Here is a 20,374-nt window from a genome sequence, read left to right as displayed (position 1 = left end):
AAGGGGAAGAAATCATCTCATCAACTTAATTTTTTCTTTTCTTTTTCAACAAAAAAAAAAAAAAAAAAAAAAAATACTTCGCACAAAAGAACTGTTTGGCATTTTGAAATTAAATTTTCGTATTTCAAAATTTGTAACTAAGATTTTAATCTCACCTGGACAAAAATGTTTCATGAGGAAACTGAAATAAAATGTTTGCTGTCATTATGTAAACCATCTTAACTGCTGACCCACCACTTTATCTTACACCCTCCCCCTGCCCAGTTGTCTCTCTTCTAATTTCAAACTACATTTGAAATATATAGTATACTAGAAAAAAAAATTGTGACCCGTTTAGTTATTCACTGAGCATGGATTAAAAATTATTTGAATAAAGGCAAAAGTTGGTAAAGTTAGTAAATATTTTCAAAATTGCATAAATAATATCCAAAATTAAACTCTTTCTGCTTGATAATTACATATATATATATCTTTCCCTTTTTTCTTTTTCAACTATGGGTTATATAGTGGTATTTCCTTTTGCTTGAGATAATTGCCGTTTACAATTAAAATGAAAATTTCATTTTCAAACATAACTCAATCTCAAAATAAAGGAATATTTTAACATGTATTTTGTGTGATTAAAATATGTAGGAAAAAAAGACTTAGGAAAACAAATGTTGGTCAACTAAACTTTTTGTAAACTAAATGTATCCATGGATTTAATCCTACTGAAATTTGGCACATAGAGACATAAAAGAGAATGTGAAAGGTTGAAAGGAGGCAGCACCTACCCCTAAAAGTTAGCGCTATATCCTTATTATACTGTTGCAAGTGATGTCATTTCCTATCCCATTAAAACCGCTAGTTGAACCTAGTCAGTACTAAATGAATGACCATTTGGGACTTCCAGGTGCTGTATGCGCTCTCCGCTTATCTTGGTACTATTCCCAGTCGTCTTGGACTTCTCCTTGCCACTGGACTCAAGCAGTGCCGATTCAGGAGAGGTGTGGTTGGAGATTGCACAACCCTTGCCTCACAATTACATGCGCAGCTGTCCCTAGAGGGGGGTATCCTTTGTCTTTCGAGACTGAACAGAGGCATCTTAATCCCGCTAGTAAAAATATGGCCAAAGTGATTTGTTTCTAAATATAAACAAACCCAAAAATAACGTTTTTCGATCTGAACCAGCTCTAAGTTTGAAACTCATGGTACCATGTATATTTGACCGTATCTTCCGTAACATTACAAGTAGAATAATGAATACTATGCTCTTATTTATTGAGCACTCTGATTTCTTTCTACCAAAGAAGACCAAAGATGTGTGTGTGTGTGTGTGTGTGTGTGTGTATATATATATATATATATATATATATATATATATATATAAACACAGACATCTTTGGTCTTATTTGGTAGAAAGAAATCGAATAGAGTGCTCAATTAATAAGATGTGTATGTGTGTGTATATAAACACACACATACACACCTTTGTTTGAGAGAGACATCTTTAATCAACAAGTGGCACAATATTATTTTCCCTGCAGATGGTGTTAATAGAGACAATAATGCTGGAGTTAACTGCAGACTACCTTTATGCTCACCAGTTATTGTTCTTGGCTGGTTAGAGGTATTAGCCATTGCCTGTATATCAATGTCATCTTCACAGTTTTGGATTTTTTTTTTGTTTTTTTTTTCGGGGAGAAGGTTTCATCTCTAAATTTATTCTGTGATCTTTGGTATGAAGTAACTTCCACTTACAAATGGCGGAGAAAAAAAAAACAAACCCAAAACAGAAAACATATCTCATCCCGTAAACCAACAACTCTGTTGCTAAGTCTTTGAAAGATCGTCATACAATAGTATTCAAAGTTTTTTTTTTTTTTTTAAAAGGAGTGACCACACATCAAGGCCCAGATGCTACTCGAGGATAAGGGTTAATATATGTATTGTAGTCATTGGGACAGTAGTGAAATAATCGTTTGTGGTTGAAATTTGGTATAATCAGATTATTTGTAAGGACACTTTGTAAAGAACTTGTTTATATTGATCTTGAAGATGACAATATTGTAGTCAGCTGGAAAGCAGGCCAGCGGAACAGAGTTTGATAGACAGGCAGTTCTAGGAAAATAGCTTTGTTGATTGAATCCACGTTTAGGTGTAGGCACCGGTAAAGAGTGAGGGAAATTATTCATAGTGTTTTTGGCTAAACGAGTGTTTTTTGTGAAAGATTGGCAAGGGAGGATCATAGATTGGAGCTCAGTCGAACACATACCATAGTGTTCATGTAGAGTTATTTTATGGAATATAAATATCACTTTTAACTGATCGTCTCTAGATAGATCACTGTAGTTTTATGTGAACTCCTTTATTAGGCCATCTTGATGATGGAGTAAACATTATACAAGTCTCTAAAATCCTGATTTGGGTAAATATTTAAAAACTAAAAAGGTGACATTTATGCAGAAATTATCGTTTTCCTAGTACACATTTTGGTGGTACCTACACAATGGGTGTCCATAAGTGAGAAAATAATAAAAGGACAGTTTTACTTTTATTTAACAATTAGAAAAAAATATATATATGTTCTGTTTCCTTATTTAAATAAATTTCTTATCAGTGTAAAATCGCTTTTGTTTGTTTTCTTTATAAAATAGCACGATTGGCATTAAATATCATCAACTATTAAAATTAAAAACCTCAAAGCCATTTCAATTTTTTAAAATTATCTCCCTTTGATTTACAGGACTTTTGGTGAGAAGTTCAGAATCCAGAGGTTTTTATTCACCGAGATGTTATTAATGAACATTTTTTCTTTTGACCAAGGATGATAAATCAACGGTGAATGAGGAGTTTGGCGGTGTAAACAGTTTCTTAAAAAAAAAAAAAAAAAAAAAAAAAACTTGAATAAAATAATTGCATAGGCAATTTTATGTATGTACGATATTAACAAATTGTAACGTTAAAATTTTTTTTTTTTTTTTTTTTTTTTTTTACAAAGTCACCACTTATCAAGGCCCAGAGGCACTTCTTCGTTATAGCGAAATTTGAAAATGGAAATATTAAATTTCAAGTAAAACCAATTGTATCTATTTAATTGTGATGTTACAATAATGAACATATCCAAAAATTACGAAAAACAATAAGGTAAAAATTAATTGGTGCTTCTATATTATAATAACGAAAAATTATTGAATTTCAAGTGAAATAAATAGTACCTACGTAATTGTCATGCCGCAAATAGCAACATATGCAAAAGATTATGGAAATCGATAAGGTAGAAAATTAATTATTAGTGAAAAACAGTTCCAATAAAGGTACTCTAATACTTTAATAATCTTATATGCTGAAGTGGACATCTTGGGTCACGTGACAGAGGCAAAGGGGAAATAACTCAGTTGAAACACCATGCATAGAAGAAAGAAGAAATCAATAAGATTGCATTTATAACTTAAAAATAAATAAATAAATATCGCTTTCCTTTAATCTCCTCAAGTCCATATTAAAACTTTTCAAAATTACTTTTCGAAACTGGCATTAGATTTCCGAGAAATTGGAAACTGAATAATTTCCCGTTAACTCTCCAATTCAAATTGGAAGATTTTGAAACCAAAACACTAGATTTTACAAATTTCTTTTTTCATGATTAATTTTCTACCTTATCGATTTACATAATAGTTGGATATGTTACTATTAGTGACTTGACAATTAAGTAAGTACCGTTGTTTTTACTTTCCATGTGGTAGGGACATCTCCAGAGAAGACCCTAAATTACCCTATATGTACTTCTGAGTTGCACTTGTTCACACCACTGTATTTATATTTGCCCTTTATTGTCCCCCGCCCATGTTTTCTCTATAGTATCAGGCCTGATGGAATGGTAAATTGTAAGTATAGACCGCTTCATCCCTTGCAAAAAATTCCAGCAAAAACCTAACAGCCAGCCAAGGTTCTTTCAAGAATGTGCTGCTACCATTGTGCACAGAAATCATTATTTTTATTTTATTTTTTTTTTTTTTTTTACATAGGCATCACCACATTATCAAGGCCAAGAGACCACTCAAGGATAAGGGTTCCTTAAAAAAAAATAATTTTTCTTTTTATTGTTACAATTTACGATGCTTTATTTTCATAAAAAGCAAAAATAATTTTTTTTCACTCATGAAAATTATAACTTTAGTAAAGGTATTTTTTGTTTAAACAAAATACATTTCCACTAGAACACGAGAGAGTTATATGCTCAGTTTGTCAAGTCCAAAGTAGCTGAGCAGCAGCTTTGTTCCCACCAATTTTGGCAAATAACAAACAGGATTCTGAATGAAAGTGTGTACTCTATTCCAACCATCATCAATGAACCTGAGGTAATCTCGTCAGCATCACACAAAGCCAAACTCTTTTGCAAGAACTTTGTAGCTAATTCTACCCTATGCGATCAGGCCCCCCCCCATTTCCTCCTGCGTCTGAAAACTATACTATATTGTCCAATTTCTACTGTACATTCTTTTAACCCTTATTCTCGAGTGGCCTTTTGGCCTTGATAAATGGCGATGCCTATGTAAAAAAAAACAAAAAAAAAAACCACTATACGATATGCAAATATCTGTGTGTGATGTTGCCAAGCTAATCAAAAACCTCGATTCCAGTAAAGCAACTGGCTCTGACAGTATTCCTATTATAGTGCTGAAAAAGCTTCAACCAGAACTAGCTCCCATACTTACAAAGATGTTTAAACATTGTCTTAGAGAAAAATGCTTCCCAACACCCTGAAAAGCCTCATCAGTATGTCCCATATTTAAAAATTCAGGTGATCAGTTATCTCTCTCTCAATGCAAACCAATCAGTCTCCTGTGCCTCATGAGTAAGTTGTTGGAATCTGTTAAAACGGGGAAATAGTCAACCACCTCAGCAAAAATAACCTCCTCAGTGACATGCAATATGGTTTCCATTCTGCGAGATCTACAGCAGATGTGCTAACAGTTATATCTCATAATATTAGCGAATCTCTCGACGGAGGCTTCTTTTCCAGGGTAATTGCTCTTGACATATCAAACACCTTTAATAAGGTATGGCATAAAGGTCTACTGTACAAAATCTCCAACTACAGTATATCTGGAAATGTTTTCTCAATTATTAAATTATTTCTCTCTGATAGGTTCAGAAGAGTAGTGCTTAATGGACAAAAATCAGAAGTATTAATGCTGGAGTCCCTCGTGGTCCATCCTGGGCCCAACTCTCTTCCTGATCTACATCAATGATCTACCAAATCACATCCTAAGATCATTCATAGACATCTATGCTGACAACACTACCATCTATGGCAAAACTTCAGAGGCTGTAAATAGCCAAGTTCTCTCTGATTCTCTCTCTTCTGATCTTGAGCACGTGGTGCAATGAGGAAAGAGATGGTTAGTTAATTTTAATGCATCTAAAACCAAGCTTCTATCTTTATATCATCAATGCTCTGATCCCCATCTGATACCAATTGAAATGAATGGCTTTCATCTTGGAGAGGTTCTATGCTTTGACAAGCTTCTGGGTTTGACCGTTACTTCTGATCTGAGATGGAGCACATACATCAAATCCGTTGCCAAGGTCGCTGGAAAAATGGTGGGATCGTTCTACAACTCCAATAGATATTTCACTGCTGATGCAATTCTCTACCTGTATAAGAGTCAAGCCCAAGGATGGAATACTGTTGCCACATCTGGGCAGGAGCTGCTAGAAGCACTTATCCTGCCTTGACAGAGTTCAAAATAGACTCTGTAGCTTAGTGGGGGGGATGCCCTTTTCTTTTTTCTGCAACCTCTTTCTCACAGACAAGACATTACAAGCCTGTCTGTACTTTATCATTATTTTCATGGCAAGTGCTCACCTGAGTTCCAATCTATGGTCCTCTCCTGCCATATTTTCATGAAAAACTCATCTAGCTAAAACCACTATCAATAATTTCCCCCACTCCTTATCTGTGCTTAAACCTAAACGTAGATTCCATGAACAAAGCTTCTTTCTTAGAACTGCACATCTGTGAAACTCTTCCGTTTCCTGCTTTCAACTGACTACGTTATGGTCGTTTTCAAGTCCAACGTGAACAAGTTCTTAATGAACCGTCCCCTTAAGTAATTGAATTTACCAAATTTCCACTACTAACAATCGCTACGATATTTTCCCATTGACTTCCATGCACTCATTAACCCTTATCTTTGAGTGGCTTCTGGGTTCTGATAAGTGAGGACTCCTTTGTAAAAAAAAAAAAAAAATTATTAATGAAAAATTTTCAAAGATAACGAAAATTGAATTTTGCAAGAAAATAAACTGGAGAGTCCAAATAGTAACAAAAGGGAGGTAATTATTTTCTGAAAACTGAAAATCTTAGGCTAGTTTAGCAAAACTCAATTTTCACTAATTGCCTTCGAAAACTATTTTCATTAATTTTGTAACTTATCAGTTTTTTGCGATTTTGGGATATGTTTAGGTGTGAGTGCACATTGATCTGCACTATTTTTTAAAATATTATTTTCAAGTTTGATTAAAGTTTAATGATCTGTTTTTATTAAATTGTACAGAATATGTACAAAACACCCTCTCGCTTCCCATGTGAAGAATGGCTTTCTAAATAATAACATTATTATTTCAGCACAGATCAATAAGTGCACTAGTATCTATCTTTATTACTGCAATTATTAAGTAGATACCATTGGTTTTAATATTTTAATTTTCGTCATTATAATGAAGAAGCACCAACAATTTAGTACATAGTATTAAGGAAAAAAGATATTTAAGACTGTTTTCATCTTGAACAATACAAAAAAAAAAAAAATAGTGACACCGTGTAAGACTGAGACTCCATTTTCTGAAAATCATTATTATTTACATATTTCAGATGTTTTTCTTGTGATTACATGTGTGATACTGAATAGATTTTAAGCCGAATAGTTCCTCATTTGACAATATTAATAATAAACCATACATTTTTTTTATTTTTATTTTTTTTAATTCAATTTTCACCCCAAACAAGGCACAGTGCCACTTTGAAGCAGGGGGCTACTATCAGGGACTTAATTAGCGGGGTCATTATGAGGGGAGAAGAGTAGAAAGATGTTTGTTAACATTACACTTGAACTTCTGCATATCATTGCAGTTGGGAAAGCAGAATCCCGGAAGGGAGTTCCAAAGACCCGCAGTTCTGGGGAAGAAACTATTGGAGTAAAAGGCTTTCTTGCACCTAGGGATCTCTACTGTAAAGGGATGAGACTTAGTAGCTTGTCGGGTTTGTCGGGGGTAGTTACGTCGGGGAGGTACAAGTGTTTGCAGTTCGTCAGAGCATTCACCATTAAAGTATTTGTAGAACACGCAGAGGGATGCAACATCTCGTCAATGGGACAGAGGCTGAAGCCTAGATGACAGTTCAGGACCTATCAGGTTGGCGACTCTTTTTTGAACCCTGTCCAGGAGCGAGAGACAAGCAGCAGATGCACCAACCCAGATGTGACAACAGTACTCCATACATGGGCGAATGGTTGCCTTATAGAGGTATAGGATACTGGCAGGCGTAAGTAGTTTTTCACATGATGTTTACCCTTTCGAAGTAAAACTAATCAACCCAGCCTTGTTTACTGTAAGAAATTCTACAGAAATAAGCAGGCTCTTTATTGGAAGGTTTGTCCGCCCACGATTTTGTTTGAACCAATCAGATTGCATGTTATTACTAACTGCCGAGGATGTTCTTGGCACCAAAATTATCTTTTCAGATCGCCAAAATTCAATAAGATGCAGGCTGAATGGACCCCGAAGCCTCGAAATTACTTTGTCTCTTTGAGATGTTTAATGCCCAAACGTGGGGCGAAATGTTATCATTTGCAAACACCAATGCCCTTATGTTGGGTAAATTATTATATTATCGCACGCTGTTGTGCTCTGCGAATCAATTGCCTTTCTTCATTATAATATAATGTCCGTCAGAGAAGAAATTAAGGTCTACTGTTTGACCTGTCATTTATCCACCATTGGACAGTTATCTACAGAGGACTCCTTGAGGCTACCGGACTTGCAGTATCCATCTTGGAAGATATCTCTCAACTCTTTAACCTGCGCAGTTCTTCATCACCAGAAGTTTTGTACCAAGCTTTTATCGAAGATGAACTATTATCCCTTTGGGGATGTTACCAGCCCATCAAGGTAGATAGCTGAAGATGACGCATCTTTTGCAATTTGGATCTTTTTGCTTTAATAACATTTACGTTGAAGTTTAAAAGGTGAGCCTGTTGTAATTTCTGTTTGGTTTTCTTCCATTTTGCCAGGGGCAAAACCTATGTGAGGATTTTCATCACATTTCAATTTTCCAAAATTTTATTTTATTTTTCTTTTGGTGGAGGGTAATGATCATTTTTTGAGGAGGAGAAGAAATCAAATCTGCGTTTTTTTTGCTTTCACCGCAGAAGGGAGTGGCAGCCCATCCACCTAATAATAAAAAAACAAACTTTCCTGTGTAGACAAAACTCTACAATGGCGATCTCTCTGCCTCCACAAAAAAATAAATAAATAAATAAAATAAAATTTTGGAAAATTGACTTGTAAACAACAATATTCAAAATGGTGACCATTGAATTTAGGCAAAATATTGGAAAATGAAGGTTAATATCATAAGAACTACTTAACGGTGACATTTTGAATGTGATATTCATTCAAAATAGATCCGACTACCCTTAAAAATCAACTTTTAAATTGTAAGTCTTCATTTCGTCTACTAGGCTACAAATACCTTTATTTTATATATATTAACTCATTATCTTGAATATTCATTACGTTGTTTCTGTTTTGAACAAATATGGCCGCTGCATTGCATTACTACATGAAACATGCAGAAAAATATCTTTTCAGTATCATGAAAACTAGTTGCCAGCCCCAATTTTAAATGCAATATTCGTTTTCAGCACACACGAAAACACTTAGAAAACAAGTTTTTTGAGGTGGATTTTGTGTTGGTCTACTAGGCCACAATTACCTAATATTGTTTTTACTTATTTTGTGACCTCACCCTTTTTGTTTTGGTACTTACGCACTTATATTACCGTGCTAAAATAACATTATTATTTAGAAACTCACTCTGAACATGGCGAGGGGAGGATGTTTTGAACTATTCTGTACCTAACAATTTAATAATAATAAAAAAAAAAGATAGTGTAAAACTAGAATTTAACTTATAAATACAATTTTAAAAATAACACAGTAACATAAGTGCATAAGTATTTTTGGTACTTCTACAGTTTATCGCCGAAAATGAAAACGCCATTTTTTCGGGCACTTGTCGTTAAAATCAGTAATTTTTACGACATGCCCCAACATATTATAAGCACTCCAACCTCCCCATGTTAAGAACGGCTTTCGGAATAAGCACCCAAACCTCGAAAGCCGTTTTTAACATGAGGTGGGGGGGGGATGTTTATTCCGAAAGCCGTTCTTAACATGGGGAGGTTGAGGCACATCGTAAAAATTGACCGCAATCAGTATTTTAAACTATGACTGACGTAGGAAATAAATAACAAAAAAATTACAAAATTGTTTTATTAAAATTATATTTTCTTATGCAGACTTTTCAATAAATGTCTTTACAATTTTGATACATTTTTCTAGGTACGGGCAAAAATAGGAGGACCTAGTTTTGAAAGCCGATTTATCATAATTTTTTTGTAGGTTTCCGACTACTTTTTGATTGTATTTAAAAGATTAGAGACTAAAGTTAATTTCCTACAGGAAAAAAAAATATTTGTACATGTGAAAAAAAAAAAAGTTATGAAAAATGTTTTCACGGCAAGCTAACCAATTCAGATAAATTTTGAAGTTAATTCATTGTAAAAATCCTTTAAAAGATAAATATCAGTTTTAATACATAACTTACCCGAGTGTAGCTGCCAGAGGTGAGGATGCTCTTCCAACAGCTAAGAACAACAATAGCCTTATGGTTATTTATACTAATAGAGTAAGGTAATTGTTATAAAAACCTTCCTCCTTTGTGAAGAGTATCTTCATCCTTTTTTTATGTTACTGTGGTTACAAGACCTGAGAAGAAGGTTGCGAAGAAGATTGTATTTTTTTCGCAACCTCACTTCAGGTTAGCTACTCTCAGTTATATGATTTTTTTTCCAACAACTTGCGAAAAAAAATAAAAGGTTCAACACAATTTCCTAATGGAGCTTTGAACGTCATTAGTATCAGCAATTAGTGACAATTCTGGAAATTGTTCAATTGCCCTTACAAGGATATGGAACCCTCTGATACTTCAACTGTGGCAGATTCCAGAGAGGGACACCGTAACCAGATTTCCATTCTGAAGATGAAAATCAAGGGTAGGCTTGCTATATTTTCTGTATTCCACAGAGAAATTTTGGAATATATCAACGAAACTGAAATCTCCATCTGCAAGTTGCAACTTTCCTGTGTCTCTGAAGAGGAAAGAGTTTATGGAGTCCGATTGGCTAAGTTACCAGCTGAATATACGGAAGGAATTAGAGGATTTCTCTCTCCTGTTACATCCTCCAGAGGCTAGTGGTGATTTGGAGCGACCTTCCCTTCCTTATATGCCTGGACCTTCTATTCACTGTTAGACTTCGTCAAGTTCAAATCACTGGACCAACGTTCAATGGTTGTAAAATGGAAAACGATAGAATGAGTTTTTACAATTTCTTATCACGATTTGAAAATTGTGCAGCAGGCATGTCAAATGATGCAGAAAGATTGAACTTTTTAAAATGCTCTCTTGTCTGGGAGACAGCTGCTGCTGATTAATCACTTGAGTTGCGTCGATACAAATTATCAGCAAGCACTTGCAGTATTAAAACGAGAATATTTAGATGTTAGTGACATCATTGATAAGATATTCCAAGATATTATCGATTTCTCCCCCAAAGGGGAGAGAAATTATGAGGATCTTGGTAGTTTCATCTGCAGAACTGCTTCCATTCTGGAAGAACTGGCCAGCTCTCTCGATTGTGATTTCTCTGCGGATGGTTCTGCGGGGGCCCGATTAATAGCCAAAATACTTTTTTTGAAATTTCTAGAGCATTGAAGAGAGAGCTTATTCAGTTATGCGGCACTAGAATTCCTTCTCTGTCAGTTTTGTTGCGAGACACCAGTGAGGCTATCAAGCGCTTGCTAATTAAAGGCGGGTTGCATAGTTCTTCTGATATCCAGAAACAATTCTCGGGTAACCGTTTCAAAATCTAGAGGAGCCACTACAACCTGAGATGTTTCTTTCCGCATAGATTCAGATTGTCAGTCATCGTCCGGTTACTTGAGTAAACTACCTCCTCTGATTTGTGTTACCTTCGGTCGAGGAGGAAGAACTATCTCTGTAAACTGCCTATTGGATACTGGCAGTGGCCGAACGTATTTGTCTGGTGATGTCTTGCATTCCTTGGGTTCCTTGAGTTCTGACAGTTTGGATTGTCATTTGAGACTGACTACTCTTCTTGGAGAATGTGAGCAAATATACAGAGAAGTGAAATTGGATGTGGACTTAGGGTCTGGTCATGTAGGGCACTTTCTGGTGCTAGTTGCCAACTCTTTGGACCTATCTTTATATTTAAAAAATTGGCACTTGCTGTTGGAAAAGTTCAACCGAACTGGATGTTCTCTGGCTGGGCAATTTGAGTCTGGCACTGATTTGGTGGCTATAAATGGAATTATGGGTCTGGACCTGGTGCAACATTTGGGTCCTTTACAGTTGGTGCCTTGTTTGAGGGGGGGGGGTCGGGCTTTCTCTGTTCCTGCTGGTTTGATTCCCTTTGGTGAGGTAGACACTTTTTTTTCCAACAAATCCTGCCTCTATTTCAAGAGATTCTACTTTGTTCAGTTCAATACTCCCCAAATGGAATCGTCGCATGTTTGCTTCATCCTGGAAGCTGATCCTACCTATGCAGACCCCTGGGTGGATGTCTTTCCCTCTAGCAATGTGGAAAGAGGATTGGAGAAAATGTTCAGCATTGAGTCGTTGGGCATTCAGGACGGAGAAGAGATTTCAGGATATGATCAGGGTATGATTCAGCAGTTCCAGGAATCTATAACATTCAGGGATGGGAAATATCACATGCAGTTACCCTGGCATGCAGATAAGCTGGCTCTAGTTTCTTCTAATCATTCTATTGCTTTGCACGTTTTGAGAAAAAGGGGCTGTACCAAGAGTATGTAAATGTATTCCTTCAGTAGCAACGAGAGGGCATCATTGAGGAAATACAGGTGGATCCTAAAAATTTTGTGGATTATGTATGGATACCTCATCGGCCCATTTTCAAGCTACTACTAAAATCAGGCCTGTATTCAACTGTAGCTTAAAGGTCGATGGATCTGCTTCTCTTAACGACGCTGCCTACTCTGGTGTGAATATGACAGGAGATATGTTGGACTTGTTGATGTCTTTTAGATCGAATAAGTTTGTCATGATTGCAGACATCAGGAAAGCTTTCTTGATGGTTCGCCTTGCACTGGAGGCAGACAAGAACAGGTTCTGTTTTTTTGTGAAGGATGGTGATCACCTTCGATGTTTCTGCTATGCCACGCTGATTTTCGGATTCACCTCGAGTCCCTTTATATTGGGGAGTATCCTGAAGTTTCATGCAGCCCAGTATCCTTTTGATGAATGTCGAGTTGCGATGGAGAACAAATTCTATGTCGACAACCTGGTGGTGACTGAGTCTGATCCTGCAAAGCTTGTAAGGCTGTATTCCCAGGTTAGGAAGCGGTTGCAGGAAGGTGGATTTGTGGTGCAGTCATGTAACTCAAACTGCGACAGCCTTAGGGATGAGATGAGGAAAGATGGTACATTGAGTATTCATGAGGTCGGATGGGAGATGGTGCTCAGGTACCAGTATGATCCTATTTCAGAAAAGCTTCACACTGCTCCTGTTAAGTGTGATCCGAGTGCATCTACTAAGAGGCAAATCCTTTCGGAATCGGCAAGGGTATTTGATCCCTTATCTCTTTGCCTGCCCGTGACTATAAGGAGTAGGATTTTGGTGGAAGAATTATGGAAGCAAAGTGTGCAATGGGATGAGGAAGTTCCTCCAGAGTTTCAGTCTTCTTGGAGGAACCTGGCAGAAGACTTATCAAGATTGACTGACATACATTTCTGCAGACAGGCTCTTGACGGGAACCAACCTGGAGAGTTGTATCTGTTTTGTGACGCTTCTAAAGAAGCATATGGATTTGCAACCTACCATGTTCAGGACAACAATTCTGCATTGATCTTCACCAAAGCACGAGTAGCTCCAGTGAAGGATAAGACATTACCAACTTTAGAACTAATGGCGGTATTTCTTGCTCTGAAGTGTTTGCCCACTATCTTGGTAGGATGCAAGGGTGTCCGCCCTTCTAGGTTGTGTGTGGTAACAGATGCACAAGTAGTACTGTCATGGATTTTATCAGAAACGATGACTAGTAAAAGCATTTTGCTAGAAACAGGCTAAAGAATGTTTTGCTAATGAGCCTAGATTTGGAAACCAACTACGGCATCAGGCCAACCTTCAGGTATGTTTCTACCACCGAAAACCCAGCTGACTGACTTAATCACTCGTGGATTAACGATAAGGAAGTTCCGGGACCACTTTGACTTTTGGTACCATGGTCGTTCTTGGTTGCGTGGTGAGGTCTTGACTTGGCCAGAGCAGGAGTTGCCCTGTCTTGATGATAGGTGCCAGCAGATTGTTCGTTCGTCAACAAGTTTTGCTGCGATTGTGGATGAGGTGTGTGCTTCGGTGATCTCCATGCGGCGGTTTTCTACATTTACCGTTTTTTTGTTTTTTTTACATAGGCGTCACCACTTATCAAGGCCGATAGGCCACTTAAGGATAAGGGTTAAAGAGTGTACAGTAGTCAAAAGGACAATATAGTAATCGATAGTAATGGAAGTGGAACAGCTCATCAGAAACTTGTTCACGTTGAACTTGAAGACAACCATATAGACGGCTGGAAAGCAGGAAAACGGAAGACAATTCCACAAGCGTGCAGTTCTAAGAAAGAAGCTTTGATCTTGGAATCTATATTTAGGTTTAGGCACAGATAAAGAGTGGGGGGAATTATTGATAGTGTTTTCAGTTAGACGAGTGTTTCTTGTGAAAGTTTGGCGAGAGGGGACCATAGACTGAAGCTCAGTCGAACACTTTCCATGAAAATAACGATAAAGCAGAGACAAACTCGCAACATCTCTTCTGTGAGATAGAGGTTGCAGCGAAGAGAAAAGGACATCTCCCACCAGGCCACGAAGTCTATCTTGAACCCTATCAAGACAGGACAAGTCTTTTCTAGCAGCTCCTGCCCATATGTGGCAACAGTATTCCATCCTTGGACGTATCTGGCTCTTATATAGATAGAGAATTGCATCAGCAGTGAGATATCTACTGGATCAATAGAAGAATCCGACCATTTTTCCAGCGGCCTTGGCAACAGATTTGATGTACGTATTCCATTTAAGATCAGGAGTAAAGGACAAGTCCAGAAGCCTGTCAAAACTTGAGGCCTCCCCAAGATGAGAGCCATTCATTTTAATTGATGCCAGATGGTTTGTTGAGGATAACTTCTTTGGTGTTCAGATTCATCGGCTTGATGAGGAAAGGGAAGACAACTACAACAAGAAGGCCACAATTTACTTGATAAAATGTTCTCAACAGCAGGAATTTACTGCTGAATTAAATTACCTGCGGAATCCTATGGTAAAGTCTGCACCTAATTGGGTTCAGGCACTTGATCTTTTTCTGGATGAGGAAGGGTTGATCCGCTCGCATGGATGGCTGGCCAGGTCTTCTCAGTTTTCTTATGAAGTTAAAAATTCCTTGTTGCTGGGCAAGAATCATCACCTCACCTGACTTGTGATATTAGACTGTCATCTTAAATGTTCCCATCTGGGTATAGAGTCAACCTTAACAAAATTGATATGTCGTGGCTATTGGGTACCTCAAGGGAGGCAGGCAGTCAAAAATGCCCTGAATTCCTGCACAATGTGTAAAAGATACAATTCTAGGCCAGTGCTGCCTGAGAACATCTACCAACTTCTCGTGTCGAATTTGAGGTTCCTTATAGGAACACTGGAGTGGACTTCACAGGACATTTTTGGGTGAAGGAGAGTAACAGTGAGAAAAAAATGTATCTGTTGTTGTTCACTTGTTTGAGTGTAAGAGCAGTGCATATAGAGGTGGTGCCAGACATGAGTATATTGTCCTTTTTTTTCAGGCACTAATCCGATTTACTAATGCACATGGTGTTCCAGAGTTGATTCTCAGCAACAACGCAAAAACCTTTCTGGGCAGTGGAAGACTGTTTAAGCGCCTTTGTCTTCTCCAGGCCTACCAGACCAAATTTGGGTCATGTAACATTAAGTGGGAGACAATTCCACTATTTTCCCCTTGGGTTCTTGAGTATGGGAGCGTAGCATCAAGACTTTAAAATCTTGCCTATACAAAATTATTGGTAGGGGTAAGGTAGATTATTATACATTCCTAACTATTGTCTCTGATATTCAGCGGGCTGTAAACAACAGACCCCTTACTTATCAGGAGTCCGCTGACAGGCAACCAATGATTATCACACCCAATATGTTTATTAGACCAAATAAAAGCCGTGGTCTATTGTTACCATTGGGAAGAGATGATCTCTCCACCATGGTTCCTCCCAGCAGGAGAAGGTTGATCGAGACAATTGGATTATGAGATGAATGGTTGTCAAGATTTAGAGAGCTGTGGTACAAGGAGTACCTCCTTGATCTTAGAGGAAGGATACCAGGAAGATCTCAGATACCATTCCAGAATTGCATTAAAAGAAATTATGTAGTCTTGGTCAAGGGCCCTTTAAAACCACGACCCTTTTGGATGTTGGGTACTATACTTGAGGTTCTCCCAGGACAAGATGGAGTGGTGAAGACAGCTCGTGTCAGACAGGGCGATGGTTTGGTGAATGTCCATTCGCTAAAGAATTTATATCCAATAGAAATTTCACAGTCTGATGATGATCTTGAGGAAAGTGAACATAATCAGGCGGGTGCATCCTCACCTGTTGCTACAGGTAGCAGTCAAAATCAGGAATCCTCTGGTTCAGTTTCGGAAGGAGATGGCACCATTTGGTTGTGTCCTGCCTGCAATAGATCTCCAGGGAACCAAGATATGATATGCTGCGATTCCTGTGATGAGTGGTATCATTTTGAGTGTGTTGGAATTGACTTGGCTCCACCCGCTAGTCAGAAATGGTACTGCAGTGATTTTGCACTTCGAAAGGGACGAAGGGGTAGACCTAGTCTATTACCTGCTCAATAGGAGTAGTCTTGGGTAGGACTATAAACTACGACCGACAGCGGAGGCTAGGCTAAGGGACAGAATGAGGGTACCCTGAACCACTGTTACCTCCAGATGACTGTTGACTGAGGCCTAGCACCTGTTAGTCTTCCTGTAGGGTCACGCCAACTTAAAGTTTTTTTTCTATGAAGATATATATATATATATATATATATATATATATATATATAAAATGAACTTTTTTTTTCTTTTGTTGGGAGAGTGTGGTGAATGATACATAGCTTACTTGAGTGTAGCTGCCAGAGGTGAGGATGCTCTTCCAACAGCTAAGAACAACAATAGCCTTGTGGTTATTTATACTAATAGAGTAAGGTAATTGTTATAAAAACCTTCCTCCTTTGTGAAGAGTTACTTCATTATTTTTTTAGTTAAAAGGTCTCTAGATGCGTCGTGTAACCCGTATTACTTGGATCCGGAGGGAAGACTATGTGTTTTGGATGTTACCATAAAGGGTAGGGCATTTTGTCTTATTGGGGCTTATGCGCCCAATAGCCACGCTGAGCTGGCTGGCTTTTTTCGGTGAATTGAGCAGTTCATAGATACTTCTAGAACGGTTATCTTAGCGGGAGACTGGAACGCCGTCCTGGATCCCGAGTTAGATCGATTTGGGTTAACATCTAGGGGAACTAAAAGAGATTGGGATGCTGTTTTATTTCATGAATTTGTGGATAAGTTTGATCTTATCAACAAATTCCGAAATGAAAAGCCCTGTGACTTAGTGTGAACTTGGACAGGTAGAGGCGTCTCTGACCCGGTACAGCTCTATCAACCGGTTCTTAGTTAGGCGAGTCGACGTAAGAGTATTGGATTGTTCAAATTTCCACAATATAGTTTACTCGGATCAGACTTGTTCGTGTTCGGGTAAACTTAGATAGACCTAAGCCTAGATTAGCCGGTTACTGGAAGCTCAACACACCGTCGTTCGATGTGAAGGGCTTCCGTGACGGGCTATTACTAATCCTACAGCGGGAATTGATGGGAGCAATTATTGGGAATAAGTGGTGGGTAAAAATTAAGGAAGCCATTAGGTCCTTTGCTGCCAACTTCAGCAAAAGACTCAACCTAGATTCTAGGGCAGCTAAAGCGACACTAGAGTCTAGATTAGATCGGGCGGTGGAGGAGGGGGAAAGTGCTAGCGTTAATTTAATTAAGGCTCAGCTTGCCTCCCTTACTGAAAAGGAGCACCAAGCTTTAGTGATTAGGGCTAGGTTAAAAAGAATGCCCCAGGAAGCAACAAATATGGCCACTGAACTGCATGCAGAGGAGCTTAGGCAAGCGGCTGATAGGCACATTGCTTGTGTCACATTGCCGGATGGGCGTACCGTGACCACAAACCAGGGTGTGCTGGAGGCGTTTAAATCTCATTTCCAGCAGCTTTTTTCCATGGAACCCGGTCTGTCATTAGATCAGTTCGACACCTATTTGGTTGACTTTTCTCGTCTTTCAGCGACCGAAAGTGGCTAGGTGCGAAGGTGGCATAACGGAGGATAAAGTCATTGAAGCCTTAAAGCGGGTCAGCCTTAATAAGTCACCGGGGATCGATGGTCTTCTCTACAAAGTGTATTTGAGGTTGTCGCACATCTTTGTCCCTTTGATGACGGTTTTATTTAACTCATGGTTTAGGAACGGCTCAATCCCCAAGTACTTTACCATGGGTGTGATAAAACTTGTTCGTAAAAGCAAAGATGGTGAGGATGGGTTAGGTAATTTCCGGCCCTTAACGATGCTTAACACTGAGTTAAAGATTTCTGCCAAGATCCTCGCAAATCGTCTGCAGCTTGTCCTGGCCCGTTTTATTAGCCCCGAGCAAAGATGTGCCATTAAGGGCAAGACGATCTAGAATAACTTGCACATGATACGCCTGATGATAGAAAAAGTCGACACTGAGGCTGCGCTGATCAATTTAGATCAGTCCAAAGCCTTCGATAGGGTTGACCATCGGTACTTGGGGGCTGTTTTGTCGGCGGCTGGTTTTGGCCTGCAATTTCATTTGTTAGTTCATCTTCTCTATGCTAACTCTGTGGTGATGGTAGAAGTGAATGGGAAGAGGTCAAGACCCTTCAGCTTGTCACGATCAATTCGTCAAGGGTGCCCGTTATCACCCATGTTATATGTGCTTGCGATAGAGCCATTTTTGCGCAGGCTAAGGGTGAATCTGGTCCTACGTGGAATTGCTTTGCCAGGTGCGGATGCCCAGGTAAAGTACTCCACCTATGCCGACGAGGTAACTGTGCTTGTAACGAGCAGTGCTGAGATTAGTATCGTCGGTGTAGAAATCAGATTGTATGAAACAGTAACAGGGGCCAAAATTAACTGTGACAAGTCTTCGGGTTTGCGCATCGGTGCCTTGAGGGGTATGCCCCTTCAGGAGCCCTTTAGTTGGAGCGACGGCCTTACAAGATACTCGGCGTCTGGTTTGGTCCTGACCTCCAGCTGGAGAAAAATTGGTCGAAGGTTTTGAAAGTGGTTCGGTCCGCAGCTGGGCTATGAATCAGTAGAAACCTTTCATTAAAGGGGAGAGCGGAGGTGTGTAATACCCACATCTATCCAATCTTTATTTATCGTCTATCAGCGCTTCCAATCTGTCAGATACACTGCTATATTTGCAGAGAGCTCTTTTCAACTTTTTATGGTTTGGAAGGGCCCCTATGGTCTGTCGTGATGTCTGCTATCTACATCCCTCTGAAGGCAGTCTAGGTATGCCAAACGTAGAAATTCGGCTCCACACACTACAGCTCTACTACCTAGATCGAATGTGCACACAAGATAGGGAAAACAGTGGCCTCAGGATGGAGGACACCAAGAAAGCCTTTCCGGCTTTGAGAGGGGTGCACGACACCGAGGGTGAAGCAAACAGGTTGCCCCGAGGTGAATGCCCCTTCTACCGCGAGTGCCAGGCATTATATTGGGTTTTAGTGAGGAGATCTGTAAGGGATGTTATCGGTGAGGGGCTCTCTTTGACGAAAGGGCAGCTCCGCTCAACCTGGCCTTGGGCGCCTGGGTCAGGATGTCTCACTAACAATGAGGCATCCTTGACCTGGCTGGTAATTCAGGATGCTCTCTGGGTTGATAAGAGACTTCACTCAACTGGCTTGGCAGATTCGTCTATTTGTAAATGGTGCGGCGATGAGATCGAGACTTTATTTCACGTTTTCATATATTGTCGCATCGTGGTGCTGCTGATTGAGTTTGTTATAGGTCTCATGGTTCGCATGCTGAACACATTGGCATTAACTTTGGTTTCTATAAATGTATGTAGCAATTGGGCTCCAACAACGGATAGGCTTAGAAAAGAATTGTGTTTGACCTTGTTAGCAGTGATGAGAGGCGTTATCTGGAACACACGCATAAGAGTGGTCTACGGATCTGAGGACTTTGCTCACATCGACCTTATACGACTCTTCCGCTATCATTTGAAGGGTCGTATCAAGGCCGAGAGTTAGACTCTCTTCGTCAGACTTTGTTGAAAGGTGGGTGTCAGTTACGCGTGTGTGTCGGATGAGAGAAGCAAGTCTTGACTGGTTCTTGGATGTTCCTTAGGAAAAAGAATTTTGGGAAGCAGAAACGAATGTTAGCTCTGACTCGTTTTTAGTCCAGAGTAGGTCATGATTAAGGCAAGAGTAGGACCCTCTTTTAAGCTTCTGTGTTCATAATCTAGTTAGTGTGTGATAGCGATCATTGTGCCCCGTTTTAAGTTTGTCCCATTTTTTTTTTCCCCTCCCCAATTAGGTTACAGATCGCTTGATTCGCCAGAGATGCGGGTTCCCTTTCAAAGTTTTTGTAAGAGGTGTTTAAAATAAAGCGTTTGGACTCGCATCACCCTTTTGACTGGCGAATTGGCGCATCTGCCACAGTTTAGCAATGGGGGGGGGGTCTTTTGTTACTAACATTGTAAACATTTCATCTTTATTTTGTACATAAAATTTTTACTTTCCCAACCCCCCCCCCCCTTTTCTTATGGGTTTTAATTAGGTTATCATGGTATGATGTTCTTATGGTGACTGACGAAGGATGTATACGCTGATGGATGTATAGTATGAATGTGGTATTGTGGTGTAAGTAGA

At 39.0% G+C, this 20,374-nt stretch overlaps 2 protein-coding genes across 3 annotated transcripts in view; one reads left to right on the top strand and one right to left on the bottom strand.

The window, feature by feature from the left end:
• The window catches only part of LOC145243403 (uncharacterized), a 36,546-nt gene extending 33,638 nt beyond the window's left edge, over positions 1 to 2,908 (top strand). For both annotated transcript variants that reach the window (XM_080106255.1, XM_080106254.1), the window contains exon 3: positions 2,726 to 2,908. In XM_080106255.1, the coding sequence (XP_079962381.1) occupies positions 2,726 to 2,781 (56 nt within the window). In that variant the 3' untranslated portion in view covers positions 2,782 to 2,908. The remainder of the gene's footprint in view (positions 1 to 2,725) is intronic.
• LOC145243406 (ragulator complex protein LAMTOR5-like) overlaps positions 1 to 20,374 on the bottom strand; it is a 78,140-nt gene that overhangs the window by 54,771 nt on the left and 2,995 nt on the right. The gene's annotated exons all lie outside the window — the stretch shown is intronic.

The sequence above is a fragment of the Euprymna scolopes genome, chromosome 22 (assembly GCF_053919585.1).
Source record: "Euprymna scolopes isolate OS-2025 chromosome 22, ASM5391958v1, whole genome shotgun sequence".
NCBI lineage: Eukaryota > Metazoa > Mollusca > Cephalopoda > Sepiida > Sepiolidae > Euprymna > Euprymna scolopes.
The sequence above is the reverse complement of the archived record's forward strand: the minus strand, read 5'-3'. Positions and strand labels throughout refer to the sequence as shown.